This window comes from Mobula birostris, chromosome 5, assembly GCF_030028105.1.
Source record: "Mobula birostris isolate sMobBir1 chromosome 5, sMobBir1.hap1, whole genome shotgun sequence".
NCBI lineage: Eukaryota > Metazoa > Chordata > Chondrichthyes > Myliobatiformes > Myliobatidae > Mobula > Mobula birostris.
Window position 1 is genome coordinate 188,590,992 of NC_092374.1, and position 27,743 is coordinate 188,618,734.

Below are 27,743 nucleotides of genomic sequence, written 5' to 3' on the forward strand. Positions count from 1 at the left end.
CTGGGAATGTGCACATTGTGAACAGTAGGGTATTGGATAAGGGCAGCTTTAATGGCCTGGAGGCTGCTGAATCTGCACAATGAAAGTCTACCTGTGGAGAGTGTAGACCTTTCATTTGTGGTTCTCCTAGTGGATTTTATCAGTCTTGGTTGATGTGTGCTGACTGAATGACTGTGAAAGTGAGCAATTATACATCATTTCTCTCTTCAGTAGCAGGGTCATAGAGTTACAGAAATCTACAGCACAGAAACAGGTCTTTCATCTCATCCATCAAATCATAAGACACAGGAGCAGAATTAGGCCCATCAAGTTTGCTCCACCACACAATCATGGCTGATCCTTTTTTACCTTCTCAACCCCTTTCCCGGCCTTCTCCCCATAACCTTTGATGCCATGTCCAATCAAGAACCTATCAATCTCTGCCTTAAATACACCCAACGACCTGGCCCCACAGCTGCACGTGGCAACAAATTCCACAAATTCACTACTCTCTGGCTAAACAAATCTCTCCACATCTCTGTTTTGAATGGATGCTCCTCTATCCTGTGCCTCTTGTCCGAGACTCTCCCACCATAGGAAACATCCTTTCCACAACTACTCTGTCTCAGCATTTGAACATTTGAAAGAGATCACCCCTTAACCTTCTAAATTCCAGTGAGTACAGACCTAGAGTCATCAAATATTCAACATATGATACCGCTTTCATTCCCAGGAATCATCCTTGTGAATCTCCTCTGGACCCTGTCCAATGCCAGCACATCTTTTCAAGATGAGGGGCCCAAAAGTGTTCACAATACTCAAGGTGAGGCCTCACCAGTGCCTTATAAACCCTAAGCTCATATCCCTGCTGTTGCATTCTAGACCACTTGAAATAAATGCTAACATTGCATTTGCCTTCCTCACCACTGACTCAACCTACAAGTTAACCTTTAGAGTGTTCTGCACAAGGACTCCCAAGTCCCTTTGCATCTCAGATTTTTGGATTTTCTCCCCGTTTAGAAAATAGTCCGCACATTTATTTCTACTATCAAAATGCATGACCATATATTTTTCTAACATTATATTTCATTTGCCTCTTTCTTGCCCATTCTTCTACTCTTTCTAAGTCTTTCTGCATCCTACCTGTTTCCTCAACACTACCTGCCCCTCCACCAATCTTCATATCGTCTGCAAACCTGGCAACAAAACCATCTATTTCATCATCTAAATCATTTATGTACAGCATAAAAAGAAATGGTCCCAACACCGACCCCTGCAGAATACCATTAGTCACTGGTAGCCAACTAATCAAGGCTCCTTTTATTCCCACTCGCTGCCTCCTACCGGTCAGCCTATGCTCGAACCATGTTAGTAACTTTCCTGTAATACCATAGGTTCTTAACTTGGTAAGCAGCCTCATGTGTGGTACCTTGTCAAAGGCCTTCTGAAAGTCCAAATGTAGTCCATGTTGGCCTGATCTTCTGCCTAGTCTCATCTGCCTGCACACATCCCTGCCATGTACTTAACCAAGCTTCTCTTAAGTTACAAAGGAACCCACATCCACCATCCCCACTAGCAGCTCGTTCCACACTTGCACCACACTGCACGAAGAAATTTCTTCTCAGATGTCCCTTCAGTATTTCACCAATCACCCTTAACCAATGACCTCTAGTTCACAGTTCACCCAACCCGAGGGGAATAGCCTGCATGTATTCACCCTATTTATGCCCCTCATCATTTTGTGTACCTCTATGGCATCGCCCCTCATTCTCCCGTGCTTTACTTAGCTTGTTTGTAAGAGACAAGAATAATTGGGCTTTATCTTGCCTCTCGCAAACAAGCAGGAATATAATTGAGCTCCCTTCAGTGCATATCTGTTAAGCATCAGACTCAACCATCTCAATAACGAGGGAGATAACTAGGTAGAGGAAGCAAGTTAACTTTCCTGGGAGAAGTTTACAGAAGATAGTCATTCTGTTTGAGTAATTGTTGAAGGGAATATTCTCTTGAGAAACCAAGCCAGGAATGTGTTCATTAATGCTTTGGGAGACATACTGATGAAGTCGACAGGAGAATGGGTTAAAGCTATAGAGAGCATTTAGAGAAGTAGGAAAGGATGAAGTCTAAATAAGTAGACTATGAAGAAATCTAACCTTAGCTTTTAAACATGTTTTGCAAGATATAATACACACAAGAGATTCTGCGGATGCTGGAAATCCTGAGGAACACACGCAAGATGCTGGAGGAACTCCGCAGCATCGATGGAGGGGTAGAAACAGTCAATGTTTCAGGCAGAGTCCCTTCATCAGGACTGAAAGGAAGGGGGAAGAAGCCTGATTAAGAAGGTGGGCTGGGGAGAAGGGGAATGAGTACAAGCTGCCAGCTAATACTTGAAGCCAGGCGAGGGAGGGGAGAAGTGGTTGGATGGAGGAGAGGGGATGAAGTGAGAAGTGGAAAAGGTAAAGGGCAGAAAATGAAGGACTCTGACAGGAGAGGACAGTGGACCATGCCGAAAAGGAAAGGGCGTGGGGTACCAGAGGGAGGTGATGGGCAAGTGAAGAGAGGAGAAGGATGAAGAAGGAAGCGAGAATGTGCAATGGAATAAGAGAGAAGGGGAAGGGGCAAGAAGTTAACAGAGTTTAGTGAAATTGTTGTTTAAGCCACCATGTTGGAGGCGACCCAGACAGAATATGAGACATTGTTCTTTCAGCCTGAGAGTGGCTTCTTTTTCAAAAATATGATAACTCTTTTTTGAACTTACATTTGGTTGAGAACATTTTATTGATCCAATTCGTGTGATATTCCTTCATACTACACATCGCCAATATAACCAGTGTTAGCAGAAGGCACAAAATCACCATCAAGGTCACTGGGACGTCAGAATATCCTAATAAAAGAACAAGATGAAGCTACTTTATACATGAAATTTAAAACTACAGAGAACACTAAGCACTACATTAAAGAATAATCAAAGAAAGCAGAAGCTGAAAACCTGAAATAAAAGCAAAATGCCGGAGTAAGTGTCGGTCAGGCGGTATCTGCGGAAAGAGAAATAATTCACATTGCTGTTCGAAGATCCTTTATCGGAACTGAGAAAGAGGAAACAAGTTAGTGAAATTTGCAGATAAGGTAGGGGAGGCCAACCAGTAGAACGAAACGAATTGCTGTGATACGATGAAATATTGTAGCCATTAAGTGAGCTGTTAAGTTCACAGGTAAGGGAGCTCACATACGAGTGTGATGATAAATCTGATTCTGATATGAGTCTCTGTTGTGGACTGAGAGTGGGAAGGGTTCAGGAGAGGAGAATCATGGTTGGGAAAAGGGAAATGGAGAGGGGAGAGGAGAGCGAGCAGGAAACAGAAGGGTCCTGCCTGAGGGTTTTGGCCCGAAACGTCGACTGTACTTTTTCCCATAGTTGCTGCCTGGGCTGCTGAGCTCCTCCAGCATTTTGTGGGTGTTGCTCAGATTTCCAGCATCTGCAGACTTTCTCTTGTTTGTGACATTGTGTAATGATCAATAAACCAATGGTTTGGAATCAAATGGCCTTGCCTAGTGTGTCTGCACCCACACTCTGGCCCCTGGCACTGCTGTCCCAAAACCCTCTCTCACTGCTCCATCTTTGCCATTCCCAACATCCTTTGCTCCCATCAGATTTCAAACTTGCTCTCTGCTCTACCTTACAAATACAGTATTATTCAAAAGTCTTAGGCAACCTAGCTCGATAATATTATATGCTAAAACAGCAGTAAGGTCAACGAGAGAAGAAACCAAAGGAACTGCAAGTAAAGTTACACTCAATACCCACTTTATTCACTACCTCCTGTACCTAATAAAGTGGGAACTGAGTGTATCTGAAATTGAGCAGTGAACGTGATGTCCAGTAGGTGCTTTGTGCCCAGTTAAAAGCTGAAGTGATGTTAAAGGAGCTGGTTGGACCTTGTAACAGTGCAAGGAGCCAAAGACAAGGACAAAGTGGGACAGTAAATTATATTAGAAGGCAATCAGACACTCAGGTTCACTTCTGAGGACTGGGCGTGGGTGCTTCACAAAGTGGTCCAACAGGTTATGCCTGTCCTCTCCGATATAGAGAGGAGACAGTGATCTACCTGTCCTTCTTCCTGTCTGCTGAACTGAATTTGATCTTCGGAAGTGTGGCCTTCTCTAAACTCAGAAACCACTTGGGTGATCGCTTTGTGAAGTGGCTGGGCACAGTCTGCAGCGGGGATCACCAATTTCCTGTTACCATTGGTACACCTAACGAGGGGGAATGAGAATTACGAAGGAGAATCTCATTGAAACTGATCAAATGTTGAGAGGCGCAGATGGAGTGGATAGAGGAAGGATGTTCTCTATGGTGGTAGAGCTGAGGATCAGAGGGACAGACTCGGAGTAGAAGGATGTCCCATTAGAACAGAGATGAAGGGTAAATTTCTTCAGCCGAATGATGATCAATCTGTGGAATTTATTGCCCTAGACAGCTGTGGAGGTCAAGGCATTGGGTATATGTAAAGTAGAGGTTGATAGGTTCTTGATTAGTAAGGGCAAGGGTTTGGCAAGAGGACGGGTTAATAAATCAGCCATGATGGAATGGTGGGACGGTCTTGATGGGGTGTTGGCCTAATGCTGCTCCTTTGTCTTATAATGGGAATACTTTTTAAAGATTTGATATTGAATTGTCATTTGTAATTTCATGAGAAGGAATGATGATTATTTTGTATCCTGAACTGCACATTGACAGTAGAGATACAACTCATTTGACCCATGGGACGTGTAGCAGTTCTATGTTGAATTGCTTCACCCTGCTGATTCACCACAGACCCCCTAATATTCCCTGAGAATGTACCGTGGTCTTAGTGCTCCAGCCAAGGTTATAGAAACATAGAAACATAGAAAATAGGTGCAGGAGTAGGCCATTCGGCCCTTCGAGCCTGCACTGCCATTTATTATGATCATGGCTGATCATCCAACTCAGAACCCCGCCCCAGCCTTCCCTCCATACCCCCTGACCCCTGTAGCCACAAGGGCCATATCTAACTCCCTCTTAAATATAGCCAATGAACTGGCCTCAACTGTTTCCTGTGGCAGAGAATTCCACAGATTCACCACTCTCTGTGTGAAGAAGTTTTTCCTAATCTCGGTCCTAAAAGGCTTCCCCTCTATCCTCAAACTGTGACCCCTCGTTCTGGACTTCCCCAACATCGGGAACAATCTTCCAGCATCTAGCCTGTCCAATCCCTTTAGGATCTTATACGTTTCAATCAGATCCCCCCTCAATCTTCTAAATTCCAACGAGTACAAGCCCAGTTCATCCAGTCTTTCTTCATATGAAAGTCCTGCCATTCCAGGAATCAATCTGGTGAACCTTCTCTGTACTCCCTCTATGGCAAGGATGTCTTTCCTCAGATTAGGGGACCAAAACTGCACACAATACTCCAGGTGTGGTCTCACCAAGGCCTTGTACAACTGCAGTAGTACCTCCCTGCTCCTGTACTCAAATCCTCTCACTATAAATGCCAGCATACCATTCGCCTTTTTCACCACCAGCTGTACCTGCATGCCCACTTTCAATGACTGGTGTATAATGACACCCAGGTCTCGTTGCACCTCCCCTTTTCCTAATCGGCCACCATTCAGATAATAAACTGAATATGGTTCAATAATCTTGGTATGGAGGAGATTCTTCCCAACCCATCTGCTTACCACCTCAGTGACATTAAATTTCTCAGCACTCTCATGAAACTAGTGTACAAGTACCATTACGAAGCAGGCATGGCAGTGTCCCTGTCCTGTACAAGACCAGAGGACCATAAGACACAGGGACAGAATTAGGTCCTTCAGCCCAACAAATCTGCTCCGCCATTCAGTCATGGCTGATCCTTTATTCCTTACCTCAGCCCTTCTCCCTGGCTTTCTCCCTATAACCTTTGATGCCATGTCTAATCAAGAACCTATCACTCATCATCTTAAATGCACCAAACGACCTGGCCTCCACAACTGCCTGTGGTAACAAATTCCAGAAACTCACCACCCTCAGACTTAAGAAATTTATCTGCATCTCTGTTTTGAATGGATGCCTCTCTATCCTAAGTCTGTGCCCTTTTGTCCTAGACTCCCCTACCATGGGAAATATCCTTTCCACATCTACTGTGTATAGGCTTTTCAACATTAGAAAGGTTTCAATGAGATCCCCCTTCATCCTTCTGATTTCCAGCGAGTACAGACCCAGAGCCATCAAACATACCTCATATGAGAACCTTTTCATTCTTGGAATCATCTTTGTGAACCTCTTCTGAACCCTCTCTAATACCAGCACATCTTTTCTAAGATGAGGAGCCCAAAACTGTTCACAATACTCAAGGTGAGGCCTCACCAGTGCCTTATAAAGCCTCAGCATCACATCCCTGCTCTTATATTCAACATCTTGAAATGAATTCTAACATTGCATTTGCCTTCCTCAGTACCGACTCAACCTGAAAGTTAAACTTTAGGGTTTCCTTAGAACCTTACCTTGTAGAAGTTTGCTCGGATTCAGTATGTCATCTAAAACTTTGGCAGGCTTCCATAGATGCACAGTGGAGAGTATACTGACTGGTTCCATCATGGTCTGGTATGGAAATTCCAATTCTCTTTTGTGGAAAAGCCCACAAAAAATTGTAGAGCTCAGTCTGTCACAACCTCCCCACCACTGAGAATATCTACATGGAGCAGTGTCAAAGAAAAGAAGCATCTATCTATCATCAAGTATCCCCACCATTCAGGCCATGCTCCTTTCATACTGCTCTCATCAGGGAGGAGGTAACAGAACCTCAGGACCTGCATCCCCAGGTTCAGGAACAGTTATTACCCCTCAACCATCAGGCTCGTGAACCAGTGTGGATAACTTCACTCACATCCAACTGAACTGATACTAGGAACTATGGATTCACTTTCAAGGACTTTCAAAGAGCTTGAGGATGTTTGGTATGTCACCAAAAGCACTTACAAGTTTTACAGATATACCATGGAGAACATTCTAACTGGTATGGTGGGGGGGGGGGGGGGTGGCGGTGGAATCTACTGCACAGGATCAAAGCAAGCTGCAGGGAGTTATAAACTTAGTCAGCTCCATCATGGGCACTAACCTCTGTAGTTTCCAGGACATCTTCAAGTAGCTTTGCCTCAAAATGGTGGCGTCTATCATTAAGGAGCCCACCACCCAGGTAATGCCTTGTTCTCATTGCTAGCATCAGGAAGGAAGTACAGAAGCACGAAGGCACTTGCTCAGTAATTCAGCAACAGTTTCTGAATGGACATTGAACCCATGAACACTACCTCACTACTTTTTTTATTTCTATTTTTGCACTACTTTTAATTTAACTATTTTATTTATTGGTCAGGATGAGAACCCATTTCTTCCCCCGGGCCATGATATACTAAATTCCAGGCCACATTGTATTCAAAGTGTCACTGGTTAATCTCACAAGATCACAAGACAAAGGAGCAGAAGTAGGCCATTCGGCCCATCGACTCCGCTCCGCAGCTCCCCCATGAGCTAAACTAGTCACCCATCTAGTTCCAATTTCCGGCTTTTTCCCCATATCCCTTGATACCCTGACTAATTAGATACCTGTCAATCTCCTCCTTAAACACCCTCAATGATCGGGCCTCCACAGCCACATGTGGCAACGAATTCCACAAATCCACGACCCTCTGGCTAAAAAAATTTCTCCTCATCTCTGTTTTAACTGGGTACCCTCTAATTCTAAGACAATGGCCTCTTGTCCTGGACTCACCCACCAAGGGTAACAACCTTTCCACATCGACTCTGTCCAACCCTTTCAACATTTGAAATGTTTCTATGAGATCCCCTCTCATTCTTCTATACTCTAATGAATACAGTCCAAGAGCCGACAAATGCTCCTCATATGTTAGCCCCTGCATTCCAGGAATCATCCTCGTAAATCTTTTCTGAACTCTCTCCTACATCAGTATATCCTTTCTAAGATAGGGGGCCCAAAACTGCACACAGTATTCCAAATGAGGTCTCACTAATGCCCCATAGAGCCTCATCAACACCTCCTTACTCTTATACACTACTCCTCTCGAAATGAATGCCAACATAGCATTCGCTTTCCTTACTGCCAATCCAACTTGGTGGTTAACCTTTAGGGTATCCTGCACGAGGACCCCCGAGTCCCTTTGCACTTCCGATTTTTGAATTTTCTCCCCATCTAAATAATAATCTGCCCGACTATTTCTTCCTCCAAAATGTACAACCGTACATTTGTCAGCGTTGTATCTCATCTGCCATTTCTTTGCCCACTCTCCTAAACTGACTAAGTCTCTCTGCAATCTTTCCATTTCTTCAACATTTCCTGCTCCTCCACCTATCTTGGTGTCATCCGCAAACTTGGCCACAAAACCATTTAATCCATAATCCAAATCATCGATATACATCGTAAAAAGAAGCCGCCCTAACACCGACCCCTGCGGAACGCCACTAGTAACCGGCAACCAATCAGAATAGGATCCCTTCATTCCCACCCTTTGCTTTCTGCCTATCAGCCAATGCTCCACCCATTCCAATATCTTTCCTATAATTCCATGGGCTCTCATCTTATTAAGCAGCCTCATATGCGGCACCTTGTCGAAGGCCTTTTGAAAATCCAAATACACAACATCCACAGCCTCTCCCTTGTCAATCTTATTCGAGATTACCTCAAAAAATTCCAATAAGTTGGTAAGGCAGGATCTTCCCTTCCTGAAACCATGCTGGCTTCGGCCTATCTTGTCATGCACCTCGAGGTATTTCATAACCTCGTCCTTAGGATTGACTCCAATATCTTTCCAACTACCGATGTCAGACTAATAGGTCTGTAATTTTCTTTTTGCTGCCTCCTTCCTTTCTTAAATAGCGGAACTACAGTTGCGACCTTCCAGTCCTCCGGAACCATGCCAGAGTCTTTTGATTCCTGGAAGATTATTTCCAATGCTTCCACAATCTCCAAAGCCACCTCCTTCAGAACCCTTGGGTGCACCTCATCCGGGCCGGGAGACTTATCTATTCTTAGTCCACTTAGCTTTCCAAGCACTTTCTCTCTAGTAATCTTGACTGTACCTAATTCTATTCTATTCTATTCTAATTCTCCCAGTAGAGGTTGATTGTAGGGGATTCATAGCCCGTTCTTTAGTTAGAGCCTTCAGCATTTTGGGCATTGAGGGAGAGAGGAAGAGGAGAGCCATCCGCAGTACCACCGATGCGGCAGAGAGGGCCTCAAGATGGCTGTGGCTCAAAAGAGGGGAGCCATGGAGTCATAAGTAGCTAGCCATCTGGACACAAGCTGGGGTCTGATCAGCCCCGGCTGGGTCACCTGGAGGAGGTTGTATGATGTTGAAAGACCCGAAACACCCGACGGTTCCAGGAACATCACTGAAGATGTGTCCAGAAGCATCAATAGATGTATGTACACAGCTATTCCCTGATACCTCTGGCTATCAGGTATATTGCTCATGTCTTTCACTGTGAAGACTGATGCAAAATACTCATTCAATTCCTTTGTTATCCATTATAATTTCTCCAGCATCATTTTCAATCGGAACTGTATCTACCCTTGTCACTCTTTTACTCTTCATATATTTAAAAAAAATTCTTAGTATCCTTTTTTATGTTAATCGCCAACTTCCTTTCATAATTCATAATTTTATTTCCTAATGACTTTCTTAGTTTCCTTCTGTAAGTTTTTAAAAGTCTTCCAGTCCTCATTTTTCCCACTAATTTTTGCTTCCTCGTACGCCGTTTCTTTTGCTTTTATTTTTGCCCTAACCTCGTTCGTTAGCCACATTTGTGCCATTTCTCCATTCATGATTTTCTTTTTTCATGGAATATATTTTTCCTGCATTTTCCTTATCTCATGTAGGAATTTCATCCAATTCTGCTCTGCTGTCCCTCCATTTAGCTTACTTTTCCAATCGACTTGGGCCAGTTCCTCTCTCATACCACTGTAATTTCCCCTGTTCCTCTGAAACATCGATACATCTGATACCAGCTTCTCCTTTTCAAATTTGAAACTGAACTCAATCATATTATGATCACTACTTCCAAGGGGTTCCTTTACCTCCAGCTCCCTAATCGCCTCAGGTTCGTTACACAGCACCCAATCCAAAACAGCCGGTCCCCTGGTGGGCTTCTGGACAAGCTGCTCCAAAAAGCCATCCTGTAGGCATTCTACAAACTCCCTCTCCTGAGATCCAGTACCTTCCTGACTTTCCCAATCCACTTTCATATTAAAATCCCTCATAATTATCTTGACATTTTCCTTCTGACACGCTTTTTCTATTCCAAACCTTACAATATTTAATATTAATGCACTTCAGCATCTGGTTTATGTGTGATTTATCTGTAGATTTTATCCTTACCTTCACAAGTAATCAAATGTTAAGTGTTTTACACCCTGGCTCAAAGAAACATCTCTTTTTTATACATTATATGTTGTTAAATGACAATAAACTTCACTTGACTAATATATCATACACTCACACACTGTAATTTATAGGTATTTTCTAATATCATGTATTGCATTGGTACTACTGCCACAAAGTTGACAAATTTCATGAAATATGCTGATGATATTAAATCTGATTCTGATGTTTTCAGTATTATTAATTAATTAATTTGTTTATTTTTTTCATATTTGGCCAGTGTGTCTTCATTTGCACATTGGTTGTTTGTCAGCCTTTGTGTGTATCATTGCTTTCATTAATTCTATTGCATTCGTTGTTCAGCTAATAATGCTTGCATGAAAATGAATCTCAGTAGTGAATGGTGGTGTATATGTATGTTGATAGTAAGTTTACTTCGAACTTTCAACTTGAAATTAATTCAGTGCTAGCTGTTTCCACACTCAAAAATACCTCTTCAGCAGGAAAGGAGTGAAAGGGACTGTATAAAGCCACATTATTCTTTTATGGTTAACTATCGGATATCACCAACTCTGTCAGCTGTAATTAAAGAACATATACAAGGTAGTAGAATAACCCAAATCCCTATGTAAGTGCTACGAAACATGATCTGATGCAAACACCCCTGAAGGAGATATAAAACCAACTGAAACCATTGTCAAGAGAGCATACTTAAATCAGGAAAGAGAGGGTATGATAAAAGAATTACAAGCAGTGATTGATAAGTTCATGGCCTAAGGTAGAAGGAGTCAATTTTAGAAAACCCAGCACATTTATTTTTCAACATAGTCCCCTCCTACATTTACACACTTAATCCAGTGGTCCTGGAGCATACGGATCTTGGACCTCCAGAAAGTGTCCGCAGCAGGGGTGATTAATAAGTTCATGGCCTAATGTAGAAGGTGATGAGTTATACAGCTCTCGTTACATGCACATGCAGATCAACTCTTTGAGTGATTATGCAGTAAGTGTGAAGTTAATAACTCATCTCCTTCTACCTTAGGCCACGAATTTATTAATCACCCCTGATGTGCTATTAACTGATGAGTTATTAACTTCAAAATTTCTGCATAATCACTCAAAGAATTGATCTGCATGTGCATTTATCGAGAGCTGTATAACTCATCTCCTTCTACCTTAGGCCATGAACTTAATATTACACCTGCTGTGGACACTTTCTGGAGGTCCAAGATCCGTAAGTTCCACGACTGCTGGACTAAGTGTGTAAATGTAGGTGGGGACTTGCTGAAAAACAAATGTGCTAGGTTTTCTAAAATTGACTCCTTGTGCCTTAGGCCACAAACTCAGACATCCCACCTCTCCGGGAGTTCCGGGAGTCTCCCGCATATCGACAGCGGCTCCCTGATGCCCTCAATTTATATACAACATCCTGGAAATCTATTTTTTAGAGAGGGAGAGGGAGAGGGAAAGAAAGAAAGAAAATGGATGAATCCTGCTTGATGTCTCTTTGTGCTAGGTAAACCTATCAGTTTTTTCTGTGGGCGGGTTTTACAGTCAACCTCTCTCTCTCTCTTCCATAGTCCATCAGTTCAGTTACTGCCGCCTGTAATGACGCTGAAATCATCCAGACAACTGTCGGTGATGAAGTACAAAAGCCAGGTGAAGAAATTCCCAAGGCTGGCGGTGGCAACCTGCCTATGCAAGGCTGTCCTATCAAGGCGGGGCGCGTTGGCGTCTTAAAGGGGATTAGAGCAGGGTTTAAATTGGAGCGAAATTCCAAAATCGTCCACTAAGACATCTTTAAAAATGCGCTCGCAGCAAACAAACTCTTTGTTTTTTTTTTCCTGAAACACTTCCACTTACAGGTACATCGAAGCCCGCGATGGGTTGGGTTTAAGCGCAGCCGTTTTCAGAAGAAAAAACAATTTTAATAAATACCCAGCCCCCACCGAGGTCTCGTCATTAGGACAGCGAACTGTTTACCTCTGCTGCGCACTTTATATGCATTTTGAATTACACTTTATTAAATAATATGGTAATATATTGTTTTATGTGGTGTGTGTGATATATGTATTGTGGCTACACCGTGGTCCGGGCAGAGGTTGTTTCGTTTGTGGACGATCAGCCAGATGACAATCAACTTGAACTTGAAGATACAGGACTTCTAAATCACTCATTTAAAATCACCCATTTCGATGTAAAAAAGTAAGTTCTGATCCCAACTATTCGTCGTCGTCGTGGCTATCCCTCGAGATCGAGGATGATGGCCTTCGTTCTATTGATCTATAAGAAGTGGCCCACAGAGCGAAGGTGCCTGTGCGTGTATTTGCTTAACGTGTACTTGATGTTGCACTCCAAGAAGCACACAATACTTCACAAATCAACCAACTGATTCCAGTGGCATGGAAACCACGGCGATTGGAGCTGATCGATTTGTTGCAGCCTTCATCCGCCTTCACAGGTGTTGAGTTCATCCGCCTGTTCCACCGTTGAGGTCTTGGTTGGATTGTTCTTTGTCAGGGACCTCACCCTCGACCTTACCGCCATGGGTGACCCTACCAGGAGCATAGCTCCAGACAGCATTGCTCTCGGGATCACAGGACCACACAAGCTTCTCCACCACGACAAGGTGACAATCCACAGAGAAGTCCCGACTCTGTCTGTGTGTGTGTGTGTCTGTGTCTGAGTGTGAGACTACGGATATATATGCGATCGGACATTGTCCGAATGGACGTTAAGCGGCGCACACCAGTAATAAAGATACACCTTATGCTTTTATTAGGGACTACAACATATTAGGGAGGCGAAGCGCAGGGAAGGCTGCTCAAGTATTTCACAGTTTTTTTCAGCAGAAAACCAAGGTCTGACAGAGAAGGTCACTAGAGCTGAGGTGTACTTTACATCTTTCATCGTTGAGTATAACCTGCCATTCCAGGTGTGTAAGCACACAGGCAAGCTATTCAGGAAGATGCTTCCTGATTCAGAAATAGCAAAAAAACTATGCCTGCTCGTCAACCAAGACAGTAGCTATTGTGAACATGGTACATTAAGAGAGAATTCAGAAGTCAGCTGTCTCACAAAACACTTGTGAATCTGATGTCTTGCAAAATTAACAAATTCATTGACACAGACTGCTATAAGGTTGAGACTTCCGGTTGAGACCTCCCTGAAATGAGTTTTTGCAGGGTAGGATGTCTGCAAACTTATCAATCACCCTCGTACATGGTTTAATGCCATGGCAACCAAAGAAAATCCTGCAGTGTAGCAATTACAATTGGAATGTGCAGGATTTTGACCACACTTATCTTCAAAGTTCAAAGTAAGTTTATTGTCAAAGTGTGTATGTGTCATATACTGCGCTGTGAATAATCTTCTTGTCAGGATTCACAATAGAACAAAGAAATACAATAGAATCAATGAAAAATTATGCAAAAAGAATGACAAACAAAGAAAGCCATAAGAATAGATACATAGATGGATAGATAGGTATATTGAGGCCATGTGTTGGGGAGTACTTGGAAGTGAATCCAAAGGTTGTGGAATCACTTTAGTGATGAGGTGAATGAAGTTGTCCGTGCTGGTTGATGGGTAATAACTGTTCCTGAACCAGATGGAGTGGGACCCAAGGCTCCTGTACCTCCTTCTCACTGGTGGCAGCAAGGAGAAAGTATGGCCTGGATGGTGGGGGTTCTTGATGATGGATGCTGCTTACTTGTGGCAGGGCTCCTTGTAGCTGTGTTCCTATACTAAATGCTGACCATACTATTATACCTACAAGATTAGATAACAGGTTATCAGCTAGGAGAGAAACAGATGCGCATACTGTACCTGCAGTTGCTCCCCAGCACGAAATTGCAGCCAAGAGAACAATGAGGGAAAGTGCTCCGGCACAAAGGTGAAATAGCAGCATCTTTTTTTGCAAAGGAAGAGCTGGAAAAAATAAGCATTCCGTTTCAACATTACACCTAGGATCATACAATGTTACCATTCAGAATGTGCTCAGTCATCTGGTCCTGTCTACTTTTTATTGAAAAGCGACATGTCCAACCCTCCCCCACTCACTCCCCCCCCCCCATAAACATTGTTTACGCTTCCCACTGCCTCAGTAAGGCAGCCAGTATAATCAAGGACCCCACCCATCCTGGCCGTTCTCTCTCCTCCCTCCCCCATTGGGCAGAAGATACAAAAGCCCACAAGAAATAGGAGTAGAAATAGGCCATTTGGCCCATCAAGTCTGAAAGCACGAACCAGGCACGAGGACAGCTTCTACTCGCTTACTATAGAACTATTGAACTATTCACTAGTACGTTAACATGGACGCCTGATTTCATAGTCTACCTCGTTATGATCTTGCGACTTATTGTTTACCTGAGCTGCAATTTCTTTGTAGCAGTTACACTTTATTCTGCATCCATTATCATTTTACCTTGTACTACCCTCAATGTACTCTGTAATGATACAATTTGCATGAACTGCATGCAAGACACTGTACCTCATTAATAATAAACCAATTCTGATATGGAAATTCAAATTGGGAACCATTTTCAGTTTATTCTTACAAGCTTTTTCTATTGATCTAATGCCACTTGAAAGCTATGATCAAATCTGGTTCTAGCCGGGGAATGAATCTGTGGAATTCAGTGCCACAGACTATTGTGGAGGCCAACAGTCTTTGGGTATATTTAAAGCAGAGGTTAATAATTTCTTGATTGGTAAGGGTGTCAAAGGTTACAGGGAGAAGGCAAGAGAACTGGGTTGAGGGGGAAAACAATTCAGCTGTGAATGAATGGCGGAGCAGACACGATGGGCTGAATGGCCCAATTCTACTCCTATGTCTTATGATCTTAAGCAGGGGTTTCCAGACTGGGGTCCATGCACACCACTGGCCCTCGGTTAATGGGAGGGGCTCATGGCAATATAAGGTTGGGAACCCCTGGTCTTAAGGCCCACAGCCTTTCCAAACATAGATCATCCACACACTCAAATTAATCACTTCACACCCAAAGACAAGAATTTCAGACCATTTGGATGTCATAAGCCAATTTATACAGGGCTCAATGTTTAAAATGTAATACATTTAAAAATTTCAACAGTACAAATAACAAAAACCTCTTACTGATTGTGCCTTTTTCATGCAAACAGAAACTTATTATGCTGACAAAGACAGCAACTCCACAAATTAGTGCTACAATGGACAGCTTCAAGGTAGAGAGATGCAGAGTTGAAAAACCTGAAAGAGTGAATATTATATTAAACATTTTAGTTCAAAACAACATTGCAAATTGCTACAGGGATGTGTTTTTCTCAATAGCACAACTATGAACACTCAGAGTAGAAAGGGCAAAAGGGTGATCTCAGGGAAGTATATGATGACATATGTGTACTTTGAATTGGATTTACTCAAAGTAATTAAAATTATGAGGAATTTTGATGACAGGATGGGGTCTGCAACTAGTGGATACAAATTTAAGGTAAACCATGTAAAAAAATCACAGAGCAGACTTGTTCAAGCTGTGAGTTCTTCTGATCCAAAATTCAATACCTGAAAGGATGGCGAAAGCAGATTGGATGATACGGAAAGAGTGAGATTGTTTGAGAGCTCTATGAGTATGTTGCACTGAATATTCATGTCCAATATAAAGATAAATGCCAACATAAAGCAACCCAATGCATGGAACAATAAAAGTATTCATGGTTTTGCACAAACATTTGCGACTAAGTTTTGTACAAACCATATTCCACAAAAACAGCGTTAGGACTTGGCTAAATAAGTATGACATTAGTCACACCATGCTCAATCTTTTGATTCCTGACCTTGTCTGAGGGCTTAACAACATCTGTCTCCATAACTTCTCCCCTACTGTAGCTGTTCTGGCATTCTGGTTCCCATCCCCCTGTAACTCTAGTTTAACCTCCCCACACTCCCCGTGCTGCATTAGTAAACCTTCTTGCTGGGATATTAGTCCCACTCTCGTTCCAGTGCAAGCTGTCTCTTCTGTACAGGTCCCACCTTCCCTGGAAGTGAGTCCAGTGTAGGTGAAGCTCTATTCTAAGACTCAGTCCTCAGAAATAAATTTTGCAGGATGAAATTTTCATTATCAACATCAGGCCCTCTGTTGGGATCCTTCGATGCTAATTTTATTGTGAACTCGATTTCAGAAAGAACACTGTTATCAGCATTTCCCACAGTTCTCAGCTGAACAATGTTTGGAGGTATGTGAAAATAATGGGAAAATTTCCTACTAGCAGGTTATGTGAAAGATGCACGTTCTCTAAAATACTAACTTAAAAACGTGAGTTCCTTCTCAGAGTAACGCACAAAATTCTGAAGCAATTCAGCAGGACAGGCCACATCTAGGAACAGGAATGGAGTCAATATTTCAGAACATAAACTCTTCATCAGGATGCTGCCTGACCTGCTGAGTTGCTCCAGCATTTTGTGCGGATTTTCAGCATCGGCAGAATCTCTTGGGCCTATGATTTTCTTCTTACTTTTCCACCCTGTGTAGAATAACATAGAACATAGAAATTTACAGCACATTACAGGCCCTTTGGTCCATAATGTTGTGTCAGCCATGTAACCTGCTCTAGAAACTGCCTAGAATTTCCCTAGTGCATAGCCCTCTATTTTTCTAAGCTCCAAGTATCTATCCAAGTTATCCACTTCCACCACCGCCAACGGCAGTGCATTCCACGCACCCACCACTCTCTGTGTGAAAAACTTACACCTGACATCCCCTCTATACCTATTTCCAAGCACCTTAAAATTATGCCCCCTCATGTTAGCCATTTAAGCCCTGGGGAAAATCCTCTGGCTATCCACATGATCAATGCCCCGCATTGTCTTATACATCTCCATCATGTCACCTCTCATCCTCCATCTCCAAGGAGAAAAGGCCAAGCACACTCAGCCTATTCTTATAAGGTATGCCCTCCAATCCAGGCAACATCCTTGTAAACCTCCTCTGCACTCTCTCTCTTTGATCGAGGCACGACTGCGCAAGTGTGTGGACATCAGTGAGTTGGAACAGTGAGAAGAGTTTTAAAAGAAGAGCAGCTTTATAGAGCGGGCGCTCAAGTAGAGAGACACAGAGTAGGAGGGCTTTGGTGGTAACGGGTCGAGGCGAGGTAGGATATCTGTGAAGAATAGGAATAGGAAATATATCTGTGAGGCCAGTGTTCTGTACTGGGAGTCAGATGTGGGATGTCTGGGAGAGTGAGGAGATGATAGATAAGAGCTATAGGGAAGTAGTCACACCGGGGCCTTGGGATACAGATAAGTGGGTTACAGTCTGGAGAGGGAAAGGCAAGAGTCATATACTAGAGAGTACCCCTGTGGCTGTCCCCCTTAACAATAAGTACTCCTGTTTGAGTGCTGTTTTTGGGGGGGGGGGTCAGCCTACCTGGGGGAAGCAACAGTGGCCGTGCCTCTGGCACAGTCTGGCCCTGTGGCTCAGAAGCGCAGGGAAAGGAAGAGGATGGCAGCAGTGATAGGGAACTCTATAGTTAGAGGGTCAGACAGGCAATTCTGTGGATGCAGGAAAGAAGCACGGATGGTATTTGCCTCCCAGGTGCCAGGGTCCGGGATGTTTTCGATAGTGTCCATGATATCCTGAAGTGGGAAGGAGAACAGACATGTACATATGGTACCAATGATATGGGCAGGAAAAGGGAGGAGGTCCTCAAAACAGACTACAGGGAGTTAGGAAGGCAGTTGAGAAGCAGGACCTCAAAGGTAGTAATCTCAGGATTACTACCTGTGCCACATGACAGTGAGAATAGGCATAAGATGAGGTGGAGGATAAATGCGTGGTTGAGGGATTGGAGCAGGGAGCACGGATTCAGATTTCTAGATTATCGGGACCTCTTTTGGAACAGGCATGACCAGTACAAAAAGAACGGGTTGCACTTGAATCCCAGGGGGATCAATATCCTGGCAGGGAGGTTTGCCGAGGCTACTGGGGAGAGTTTAAACTAGAATTGCTGGGGGGTGGGAACCGAACTGAAGAGACGGAGGAAGTGGTGGTTGGCTTAAAAATAGAGAGAGCTTGGAGACAGCGCGAGAGGGAGGATAGGCAAGTGATAGAGAAGGGATGTGCTCAGACCGATGGTTTGAGTTGTGTCTATTTTAATGCATTATGAACATAGCAGATAAGCTTAGATCAGTACTTGGAACTATGATGTGGTGGCCATTATAGAGACTTAGAAGGCAGGAATAGTTTCTTGGAGTGCCAGGCTATAGATATTTCAGAAAGGACAGGGAGGGAGGGAAGAGAGGTGGGGGCATGGCACTGTTGATCAGAGATAGTGTCACGGCTGCAGAAAAGGAGGAAGTCATGGAGGGATTGTCTACTGAGACTCTGTGTGTGGAAGTCAGGAATAGGGAGGGGTGAATAAATCTACTGGGGTTTTTTATAGACCACCCAATAGTAACAGGGACATCGAGGAGCAGATAGGGAGACAGATTCTGGAAACGTGTAATAATAACAGCGTTGGCGTGGTGGGAAATTTTAATTTCCCAAATATTGATTGGCATCTCCCGAGAGCAAGGAGTTTAGATGGAGCAGAATTTGTTAGGTGTGTTCAGGAAGGTTTCTTGACACAATTGTTTGTATGTAAGCCTACAAGAGGAGAGGCTGTACTTGATCTGATATTGGGAAATGAACCTGGTCAGGTATCTAATCTCTCAGTGAGAGAACATTTTGGAGATAGTGATCACAATTCTATCTCCTTTACCATAGCATTAGAGAGGGATAGGTACAGACGAGTTAGAAAAGCGTTTAATTGGAGTAAAGGAAAATATGAAGCTATCAGGCAGAAACTAGGAAGAATAGATTGGGAATAGATATTCTCAGGGAAATGTACGGCAGAGATGTGGCAAATGTTCAAGGGATATTTGTGTGGAGTTCTGCATAGGTGTGTTCCAATGAGACAGGGAAAGGATGGTAGGGTACAGGAACCATGGTGTACAAAGGCTGTTCAAAATCAAGTCAAGAAGAAAAGAAAAGCTTATGAAAGGTTATAAAAAACTAGGCAATGATAGAGATCAAGAAGATTATAAGGCCAACAGGAATGAGTTTAAGAATGAAATTAGAGAGCCAGAAGGGGCCATTAGAAGGCCTAGGTGGGTAAGATTAAGGAAAACCCCAAGGCATTCTACAAGTATGTGAACAGCAAGAGGATAAGATGTGAGAGAATAGGACCAATAAAGCGTGACAGTGGAAATGTGTGTATGGAACCGGAGGAGATAGCAGAGGTACTTAATGAATACTTTGCATCAGTATTCACTACAGAATAGGATCTTGGCAATTTTAGGGATGACTTGCAGTGGACTGAAAAGCTTGAGCATGTAGATATTAAGGAACAGGATGTGCTGGAGCTTTTGGAAAGCATCAAGTTGGATAAGTCACTGGGACCGGATGAGATGTACCCCAGGCTACTGTGGGAGGCGAGGGAGGAGATTGCTGAGCCTCTAGTGATGATCTTTGGATGATCAATGGGGATGGGAGAGGTTCCAGAGGATTGGAAGGTTGTGGATGTTGTCCCCTTATTCAAGAAAGGGAGTAGGGATTGCCCAGGAAAAGATAGACCAGTGAGTCTTACTTCAGTGTTGGTAAGCTGATGCAAAACATCCTGAGATGTTTATGAACATTTGGAGAGGCATAATATGATTAAGAAGAGTCAGCATGGCTTTGTCAGAGGCAGGTCGTGCCTTACGAGCCTGATTGAATTTTTTGAGGATGTGACAAAACACACTGATGAACTTAGAGCAGTAGATGTAGTGTATATGGATTTCAGCAAGGCATTTGATAAGGTACCCCATGCAAGGTTTATTGAGAAAGTAAGGAGGCATGGGATCCAAGGGGACATTGCTTGGTGGATCCAGAACTGGCTTGCCCACAGAAGGCAAAGAGTGGTTGTAGATGGGTCATATTCTGCTTGGAGGTTAGTGACCAGTGGTGTGCCTCAGGGATCTGTTCTGGGACCCTTACTCTTTGTGATTTTTATAAATGACCTGGATGAGAAAGTGGAGGGATGGGTTAGTAAATTTGCTGATGGCACAAAGGTTGGAGGTGTTGTGGATAGTGCGGAGGGCTGTCAGTGTTTACAGTGGGACATCAATAGGATGCAAAACTGGGCTGAGAAGTGGCAGATGGAGTTCAACCCAGATAAGTGTGAGGTGGTTCATTTTAGTAGGTCAAATATGATGGCAGAATTTAGTATCAATGGTAAGATCCTTGGCAGTGTGTAGGATTAGAGAGATCTTGGGGTCCGAGTCCATAGGACACTCAAAGCTGCTACACAGGTTGACTCAGTGGTTAAGAAGACATATGGTGCATTGGCCTTCATCAACCATGGGAATGAGTTTAGGAGCCAAGTGGTAATGTTGCAGCTATACAGGAACCTGGTCCGACCCCATTTAGAGTACTGTGCTCAGTTCTGGTTGCCTCACTACAGGAAGGGTGTGGAAGCCATAGAAAGGGTGCAGAGGAGATTTACAAGGATGTTTTCTGGATTGGGGAGCATTCCTTATGAGAATAGGTCGAGTGAACTCTGTCTTTTCTCCTCGGAGCGACGGAGGATGAAAGGTGTATAAGATGATGAGAGACATTGATCATGTGGATAATCAGAGACTTCTTCCCAGGGCTGAAATGATTAACACAAGAGGGCACAGTTTTAAGGTGCTTGGAAATAGTACAGAGGAGATGCGAGTTATTTTTACACAGAGAGTGGTGAGTGCGTGGAATGGGCTGCCGGCGACGGTGGTGGAGGCGGATACGATCGGGTCTTTTAAGAGACTCCTGGATAGGTACATGAAGCTTGGAAAAATAGAGGGCTATATTTAACCCTAGGTAATTTCTAAAGTAAGTACATGTTTGGCACAGCATTGTATTGTGTGCCTGTATTGTGCTGTAGGTTTTCTACGTTTCTATAGTATCTACAATACGTAAGTAATGTATACTCTGAAAGTGGACACGACCAAAATATTTCTTTTTAATATATTTTCATTTATTTCGGGATACAGAAAGGAACAGGCAGTCTAAATGTCTGATAATCAGCTCCGCCCAGCAACCCACCTATTTAACAGTAGCCTCATTACAAGACTATTTAGTGACCAATTAACCTACAAACCGGTATGTCTCTGAGCACCTAGAGGAAATCTGTGTGTCACGTGACAACTTTGAAAGTCCTTACAGACTGTGCCGGAACTGATCTCCAGGCTCTGATGGCCTGAGCTTTAAGAGTGTCGTGCTAACCGCTACCCTGGCGCCTCATTTCTTCTCAACAGGAATTTCAAGGCATCTTGTGGGGAACTGCCAAGTAAATGTCTATGACAACACACAGTGTATCCTTGAATATCCTTTGAGTCCAGTGGAAAGGCATATGTACTGATTTTCAACAAGAAATGGATTTCACTCACCGTAAACATCAAGCTGGTAAGAACTGTTCTCCTGGCTCACAGCGTTCTCTACTAAGCAGGAGTACATCCCACAGTCCGATTTCTTGGCTTGAGAAATCAGTAACGTGCGATTGTCTTCCATGAACTGGTACTGGCCACTGGTTATCACTTCGTTATCTTTCATCCAGAGAATGGAACGTGGAATTCCCATAGGTACTTGGCAAGCCAGTGCAATGTCGGTGTCCACAAAGGTAGAATTACCGCTGATTAAAGGTTTTGACAGTCGTTCTGATAATTAATGAAAATAAATAGTCTGAGCATTAAGGTCACATTATGGTTTTGTACCACAGGGCTTATCTGTGAAAAACTGTGTTATTTATCCGAGCTTTAGAGTCAGGATCGCTGAATGTTATTTCCAGTACACAAGTGTAAAGGAGAAAAAATCATTGTTCTCCAGCTCTGATGCAGCACCCAAAAAACACAATAAAGAGCACAATAATAACAAAACACAAGAAATATAAATACACAAGATAGCTTGTACAGATAGATTGATTTTATGTACATAAAGTGACTAGGCATAGGATTGTCTGTACAAAGTTGACTCTGACAGGAAATGACAAAGTAGTGGTGGTAGGGTGGGTTAGTGGGTGGAGGTGTTGATCAGCCTTACTGCTTGGGGAAAGTAACTGTTTTTGAGTCTGGTTGTGCTGAAGTGGATATTATGCAGCCTCCTCCCTGATTGGACAGAGCTTAGATTTTCCCTCCACATATGCTACTTGGTCTGCTCGATGTCGCTAGGATTCTCTTCTGTTTCAAGATTGCATTTTTCTCTTGACTGCCCTCGTTCACCTCTGTACCAGGCACACACCCCACCCCCCCATCTTAAATCAACAGATCAACTGTAAATAACAACATTTCTGTTATATGTACAGCCATGGTTCGTACCCTATCCCTCGTTCCTCTGTTCTCCATCTCTATATGATGCTCTCTTGATCTCCAGGTGTACTTCGTTATGACCTTGCACCTCACTGTCCACCTGTCCTGCACTTTTGCTATAACTGGAGCACTTTAGTCTTTCCCTACCCCCCCCCCCACTTTCCACAGGGATCGCTCCCTACACAACTCCCTTGTCCATTCGTTTCCCCCCATCCCTCCCCACCGATCTCCCTCCCGGCACTTATCCTTGTAAGCGGAACAAGTGCTACACATGCCCTTACACTTCCTCCCTCACCACCATTCAGGGCCCCAGACAGTCCTTCCAGGTGAGGCAACACTTCACCTGTGAGTCGGCTGGGGTGATATACTGCGTCCGGTGCTCCCGGTGCGGCCTTCTATATATTCATGAGACCCAACACAGGCTAAGAGATCATCTTGTTGAACACCTACACTCTGTCCGCCAGAGAAATCAGGATCTCCCAGTGGCCACACATTTTAATTCCACGTCCCATTCCCATTCTGATACGTCTATCCACGGCCTCCTCTACTGTCAAGATGAAGCCACACTCAGGTTGGAGGAACAATACCTTGTATTCCGTCTGATTAGCCTCCAACCTGATGGCATGAACACTGACTTCTCTAACTTCTGTTAATGCCCCACCTCCCCTTCGTACCCCATCCTATATCTATATTTTTTTTTCCTCTCTCTCCTTTTTCTCCCTCTGTCACTCTCACTATACTCCTTGCCCATCCTCTAGGCTTCCCTCCTCCCCCTTTCTTTCTCCCTAGGTCCCATGATTCTCTCATATCCCTTTTGCCAATGAAATTTCCAGCTCTTAGCTTCATCCCTCCCCCTCCTGTCTTCTCCTATCATTTTGGATCTCCCCCTCCCCCTCCATTTTCAAATCTCTTACCATCTCTTATTACAGTTAGTCCTGACGAAGAGTCTCGGCCCGAAACGTCGACTGTACCTCTTCCTAGAGATGCTGCCTGGCCTGCTGCATTCACCAGCAACTTTGATGTGTGTTGCCTGAAATTCCAGCATCTGAAGATTTCCTCATGTTTGAGTCTGAACCCTGTTACTGTTTTACTTTGCCATGGCAACTCTCAGCCCAGGTGCAGCCACCACAAGGGCCCGGTGGGGAAGGACCACAGTTTAGGTTTCTTCACCTGTGGGAGTGGGAGGGGTCAGGGGGGCGGGGAGTATACCCCTCAACAATGATGTGGTAAGGTGAACAACTGGAGTGTCACGTGGGTGGCCATAAGTATGGATATGTACAGACTATAATGGAAACGCATGTAAAGGATGGAAAGTTATTGAATGGTTTATTGTATATAATTTTATTTTTGAATAAAGTATATTTTGAAATTTAAAAAAAAACTGCTCAGCTCAGGACTGCAAGAACTTGCAGAGGCGTCAACATTATCACAGGAACCTTCTGTCCATGGACTGGCTTTACTTCTCACTGCCTTGATAAAGCAGCCAGCATAATCCAAGTCCCACCCACCCCAGGAACTCTCTCTTCTCCACCCTCCCATCAGCTAGAAGATACTAAAGCTGTAAAACACGTACCCACAGGATCAGGGACAGCTTCTACCACACACAAGACAATTGAATAATTTCCTTTTACAATAAGATGGACTATTGACCTCACTGTGCATCTCAATATGACCTTGCACCTGGTTGTCTACCTGCACTATACATCCTCTAAAATTGTAACATTTTGTTCTGCACTGTTATTGTTTTACCTTGTGCTACCTCAACGCAATGTTGTAAAGAATTTGTTTGTAGGAATGGTATGCAAGGCGAGTTTTCAATGTGTCTTGGTATATGCGGCGATAACATGCCAATGTACCACTTTTATGAGGAGCATTTGATAGCTTTGGACCTGTACTCACTGGAGTTCAGAAGAATGAGGGGAGGATCTCATTGAAACCTATTGAACGTTGAAAGTCCTCAGTAGAGTGGATGTTTCCTACGATGGGAGAGCTTAAGACCAGAGAACACAGCCTCAGAATAGAGGGACGTTTATTTAGAACGGAAATGAGGAGGAATTTATTTAATCAGATGGTGGTGAACCTGTGGATTCATTGCCACAGGCAACTATGGAGGTTAAGTCATTGGGTAGATTAAAGGCAGAGATTGATAAATTCTTGACTAGTTAGGGCACGAAGGCTTATGGGGAGAAGGCAGGAGACTGGGGCTGAGAGGGAAATGATTAGCCATGATGAAATGGCAAAGCAGACTCAATGGGCAAAATGGCCTACTTCTGCTCCGATATCTCATGGTCTTTTCCAATACTTTTTTTCTCACTTTTCCAGTCTGAAATATTACTGACAAAAGATTTTAACTTTGCTTCTTGCTTCATAGATGCTGCCCAACCTGCAGATCACATACAAAATACTTTTGTTATTATCTATGTGCTTTGTAGTAGTTTTATCTGTGTGAGACTGCATCCAGTAAACGTTAACCATTGACATGAATATATAGAATCTATAATAACTTGTTCTGTGACCCCAATATTAGCATATTCCTTTGTACATTAAGGAATCAAAGAGTTCTCCCTTCGAAATACATAGGCAGAGAATGACAGGGAACATGCTTCTTTTAGGCTTTGTGGTGTTAGGATACTGAATATTGAAAAAAGACCATATTTATGATGAATTTCCGCAAGTAATTGGAGAAAATATGGGTCTATCAGAATATACCAGAGACTCTGATAGGGATCATAGGCTATTGCATTTTTTAAGCAAGATTCCTTTGATGTGTCTGTGGAAGAGTAGTTAGACCATAAGATCACAAGGCATAAGAGCAGAATTAGGGCATTTGGCCCACCGAGTCTGCTCTGCCATTTCATCATAGCTCTTTTATTATCCCTCTCAACCTCCTTCTCTCTATAACCTTTGACACCCTGACTAATCAAGAACTTACCAACCTCGATTTTAAATATACCCAGTGACATGGCCTCCAAAACCATCTATGGCAATGAATCCTATAGATTCGCTACCCTCCAGCTAAAAAAATTCCTCCTCATCTCTTTTGTAAAGGGGTGTCCTTGTATTCTAGGCTTTGCCCTCTGGTCCTAGACTCCCTCACGCTCGGAAATACCCCCTACATGTCCATTCTATCTAGGCCTTTCAACATTCGATAGGTTTCAATGAGATTCCCCCCCCCCGCCTTGTTCTTCTAAACTCCAGTCAGTACAGACTCAGAGCCATCAAACACTCCTCATAAGTTAACTCTTTCATTCCCAGAATCATTCTCTTAACCTCCTCTAGACCCTCTCCAATGCCAGCACAACTTTTCTTCGATAAGGGGCGCAACTCTGCTCACAGTACTCAAAGTGCAGTCTGGTGTTAGCATCGCATCCTTGCTCATATGTTCTAGTCCTCCTGAAATGAATGCTAACATCACATTCGCCTTCTCTACCACCTGCTCAAGCTGCAAGTTAACATTTAGGGAATCCTGCACGAGGTTTCCAAGGTCCCTTTGCACTTCTGAATTTTCTCCCTGTTTATAAAATAGTCTATGCCTTTGTTCCTTCTAACAAAATGCATGACCAAATACTTCACAACATTATATTAATGCAGCCAAAAAGTTCTATTCAAAATGTTCAAAAGAACATCAAAACAAGCCTGATGCATTTTGGAAACAAGTCCTGTGGACTGATGAAGTTAAAATAGAACTTTTTGGCCGCAATGAGCAGAGGTATGTTTGGAGAAAAAAGGGCGCAGAATTTCATGAAAAGAACCCCTCTCCAACTGTTAAGCACAGGGGTGGATCGATCATGCTTTGGGCTTGTGTTGCAGCCAGTGGCACGGGGAACGTTTCACTAGTAGAGGGAAGAATGAATTCAATTAAATACAGGCAAATTCTGGAAGCAAACATCACACCGTCTGTAAAAAAGCTGAAGATGAAAAGAGGATGGCTTCAACAACAGGATAATGATCCTAAACACACCTCAAAATCCACAATGGACTACCTCAAGAGGCGCAAGCTGAAGGTTTTGCCATGGCCCTCACAGTCCCCCGACCTAAACATCATCGAAAATCTGTGGATAGGCCTCAAAAGAGCAGTGCATGCAAGACAGCCCAAGAATCTCACAGAACTAGAAGCCTTTTGCAGGAAGAATGGGCGAAAATCCCCCAAACAAGAATTGAAAGACTCTTAGCTGGCTACAAAAAGTGCTTACAAGCTGTGATACTTGCCAAAGGGGGTATTACTAAGTACTGATCATGCAGGGTGCCTAAACTTCTGCTTCGGGCCCTTTTCCTTTTTTTGTTATTTTGAAACCGTAAAAGATGGAAGTAAAAAAGTAATCTTGCTTAAAATATTAAAGAAATGTGTCACCTTCAACTTCATGCCTTTTGGAAATCAGGTCATCTTTTACTCGCTTAACTATTCACAGTAACAGAAATTTTAACCAGGGGTGCCCAAACTTTTGCATGCCACTGTATAGTGAAGAGCCATAGGAGGGGTGTGGGACCAGTGGCAGAGAAGGAGTGCAGGGCAGGATGCGGCCTTGGTGCAGCACACCCAGTCCTGAGACACCAGGCAAGGTAATTTGATTCCAAGCAATTGCAAATATCTAATTGGCCAATCATGTGGCGGCTACTCAATGCATAGAAGTATTCAGACATGATCAAGAGCTTCAGTTATTGTTCAGGCAACACCCTCTTTTCATCAAAATGGGAGAAAGAAATGTCTCCTAAGCGATGTTGTCTGTGGAATTATTGTTGGTGCCAGATGGGGTGGTTTGAATATGTCAGAAATTGCTGACTCCCTTGGATTTTCACGCACTACAGTCTTAGAGTTCACAGAAACTGGAAAAAAAAACATCCAGTGGGTGGCAGTTCTGTGGGCAAAAGTGCCTTGTTAATGAGAGAGGTTGGAGGAGAATGGTCATACTGTTTCATGCTGACGGGATGGCAACAGTAACTCAGATAACCATGTGTTACAACAGCGGTGTATGTTTCTGAACATGCACATCGAATCTTGAAGTCCATGAACATACACTCCGTGACC

General features: G+C 43.4%; 1 protein-coding gene across 6 annotated transcripts in view; it reads right to left on the reverse strand.

The window, feature by feature from the left end:
- Positions 1-27,743, reverse strand: part of LOC140198146 (SLAM family member 7-like) — an 85,306-nt gene that overhangs the window by 36,963 nt on the left and 20,600 nt on the right. For 3 of the 6 annotated variants that reach the window (XM_072259115.1, XM_072259114.1, XM_072259119.1), the window contains 4 exons: positions 21,803-22,069; positions 15,497-15,610; positions 14,209-14,310; positions 2,741-2,866 (listed from right to left, as the gene is read on the reverse strand). In XM_072259115.1, the coding sequence (XP_072115216.1) occupies positions 2,741-2,866; positions 14,209-14,310; positions 15,497-15,610; positions 21,803-22,069 (609 nt within the window). The remainder of the gene's footprint in view (positions 1-2,740; positions 2,867-14,208; positions 14,311-15,496; positions 15,611-21,802; positions 22,070-27,743) is intronic. The other 3 variants (XM_072259116.1, XM_072259117.1, XM_072259118.1) reach the window with 3 other exon arrangements.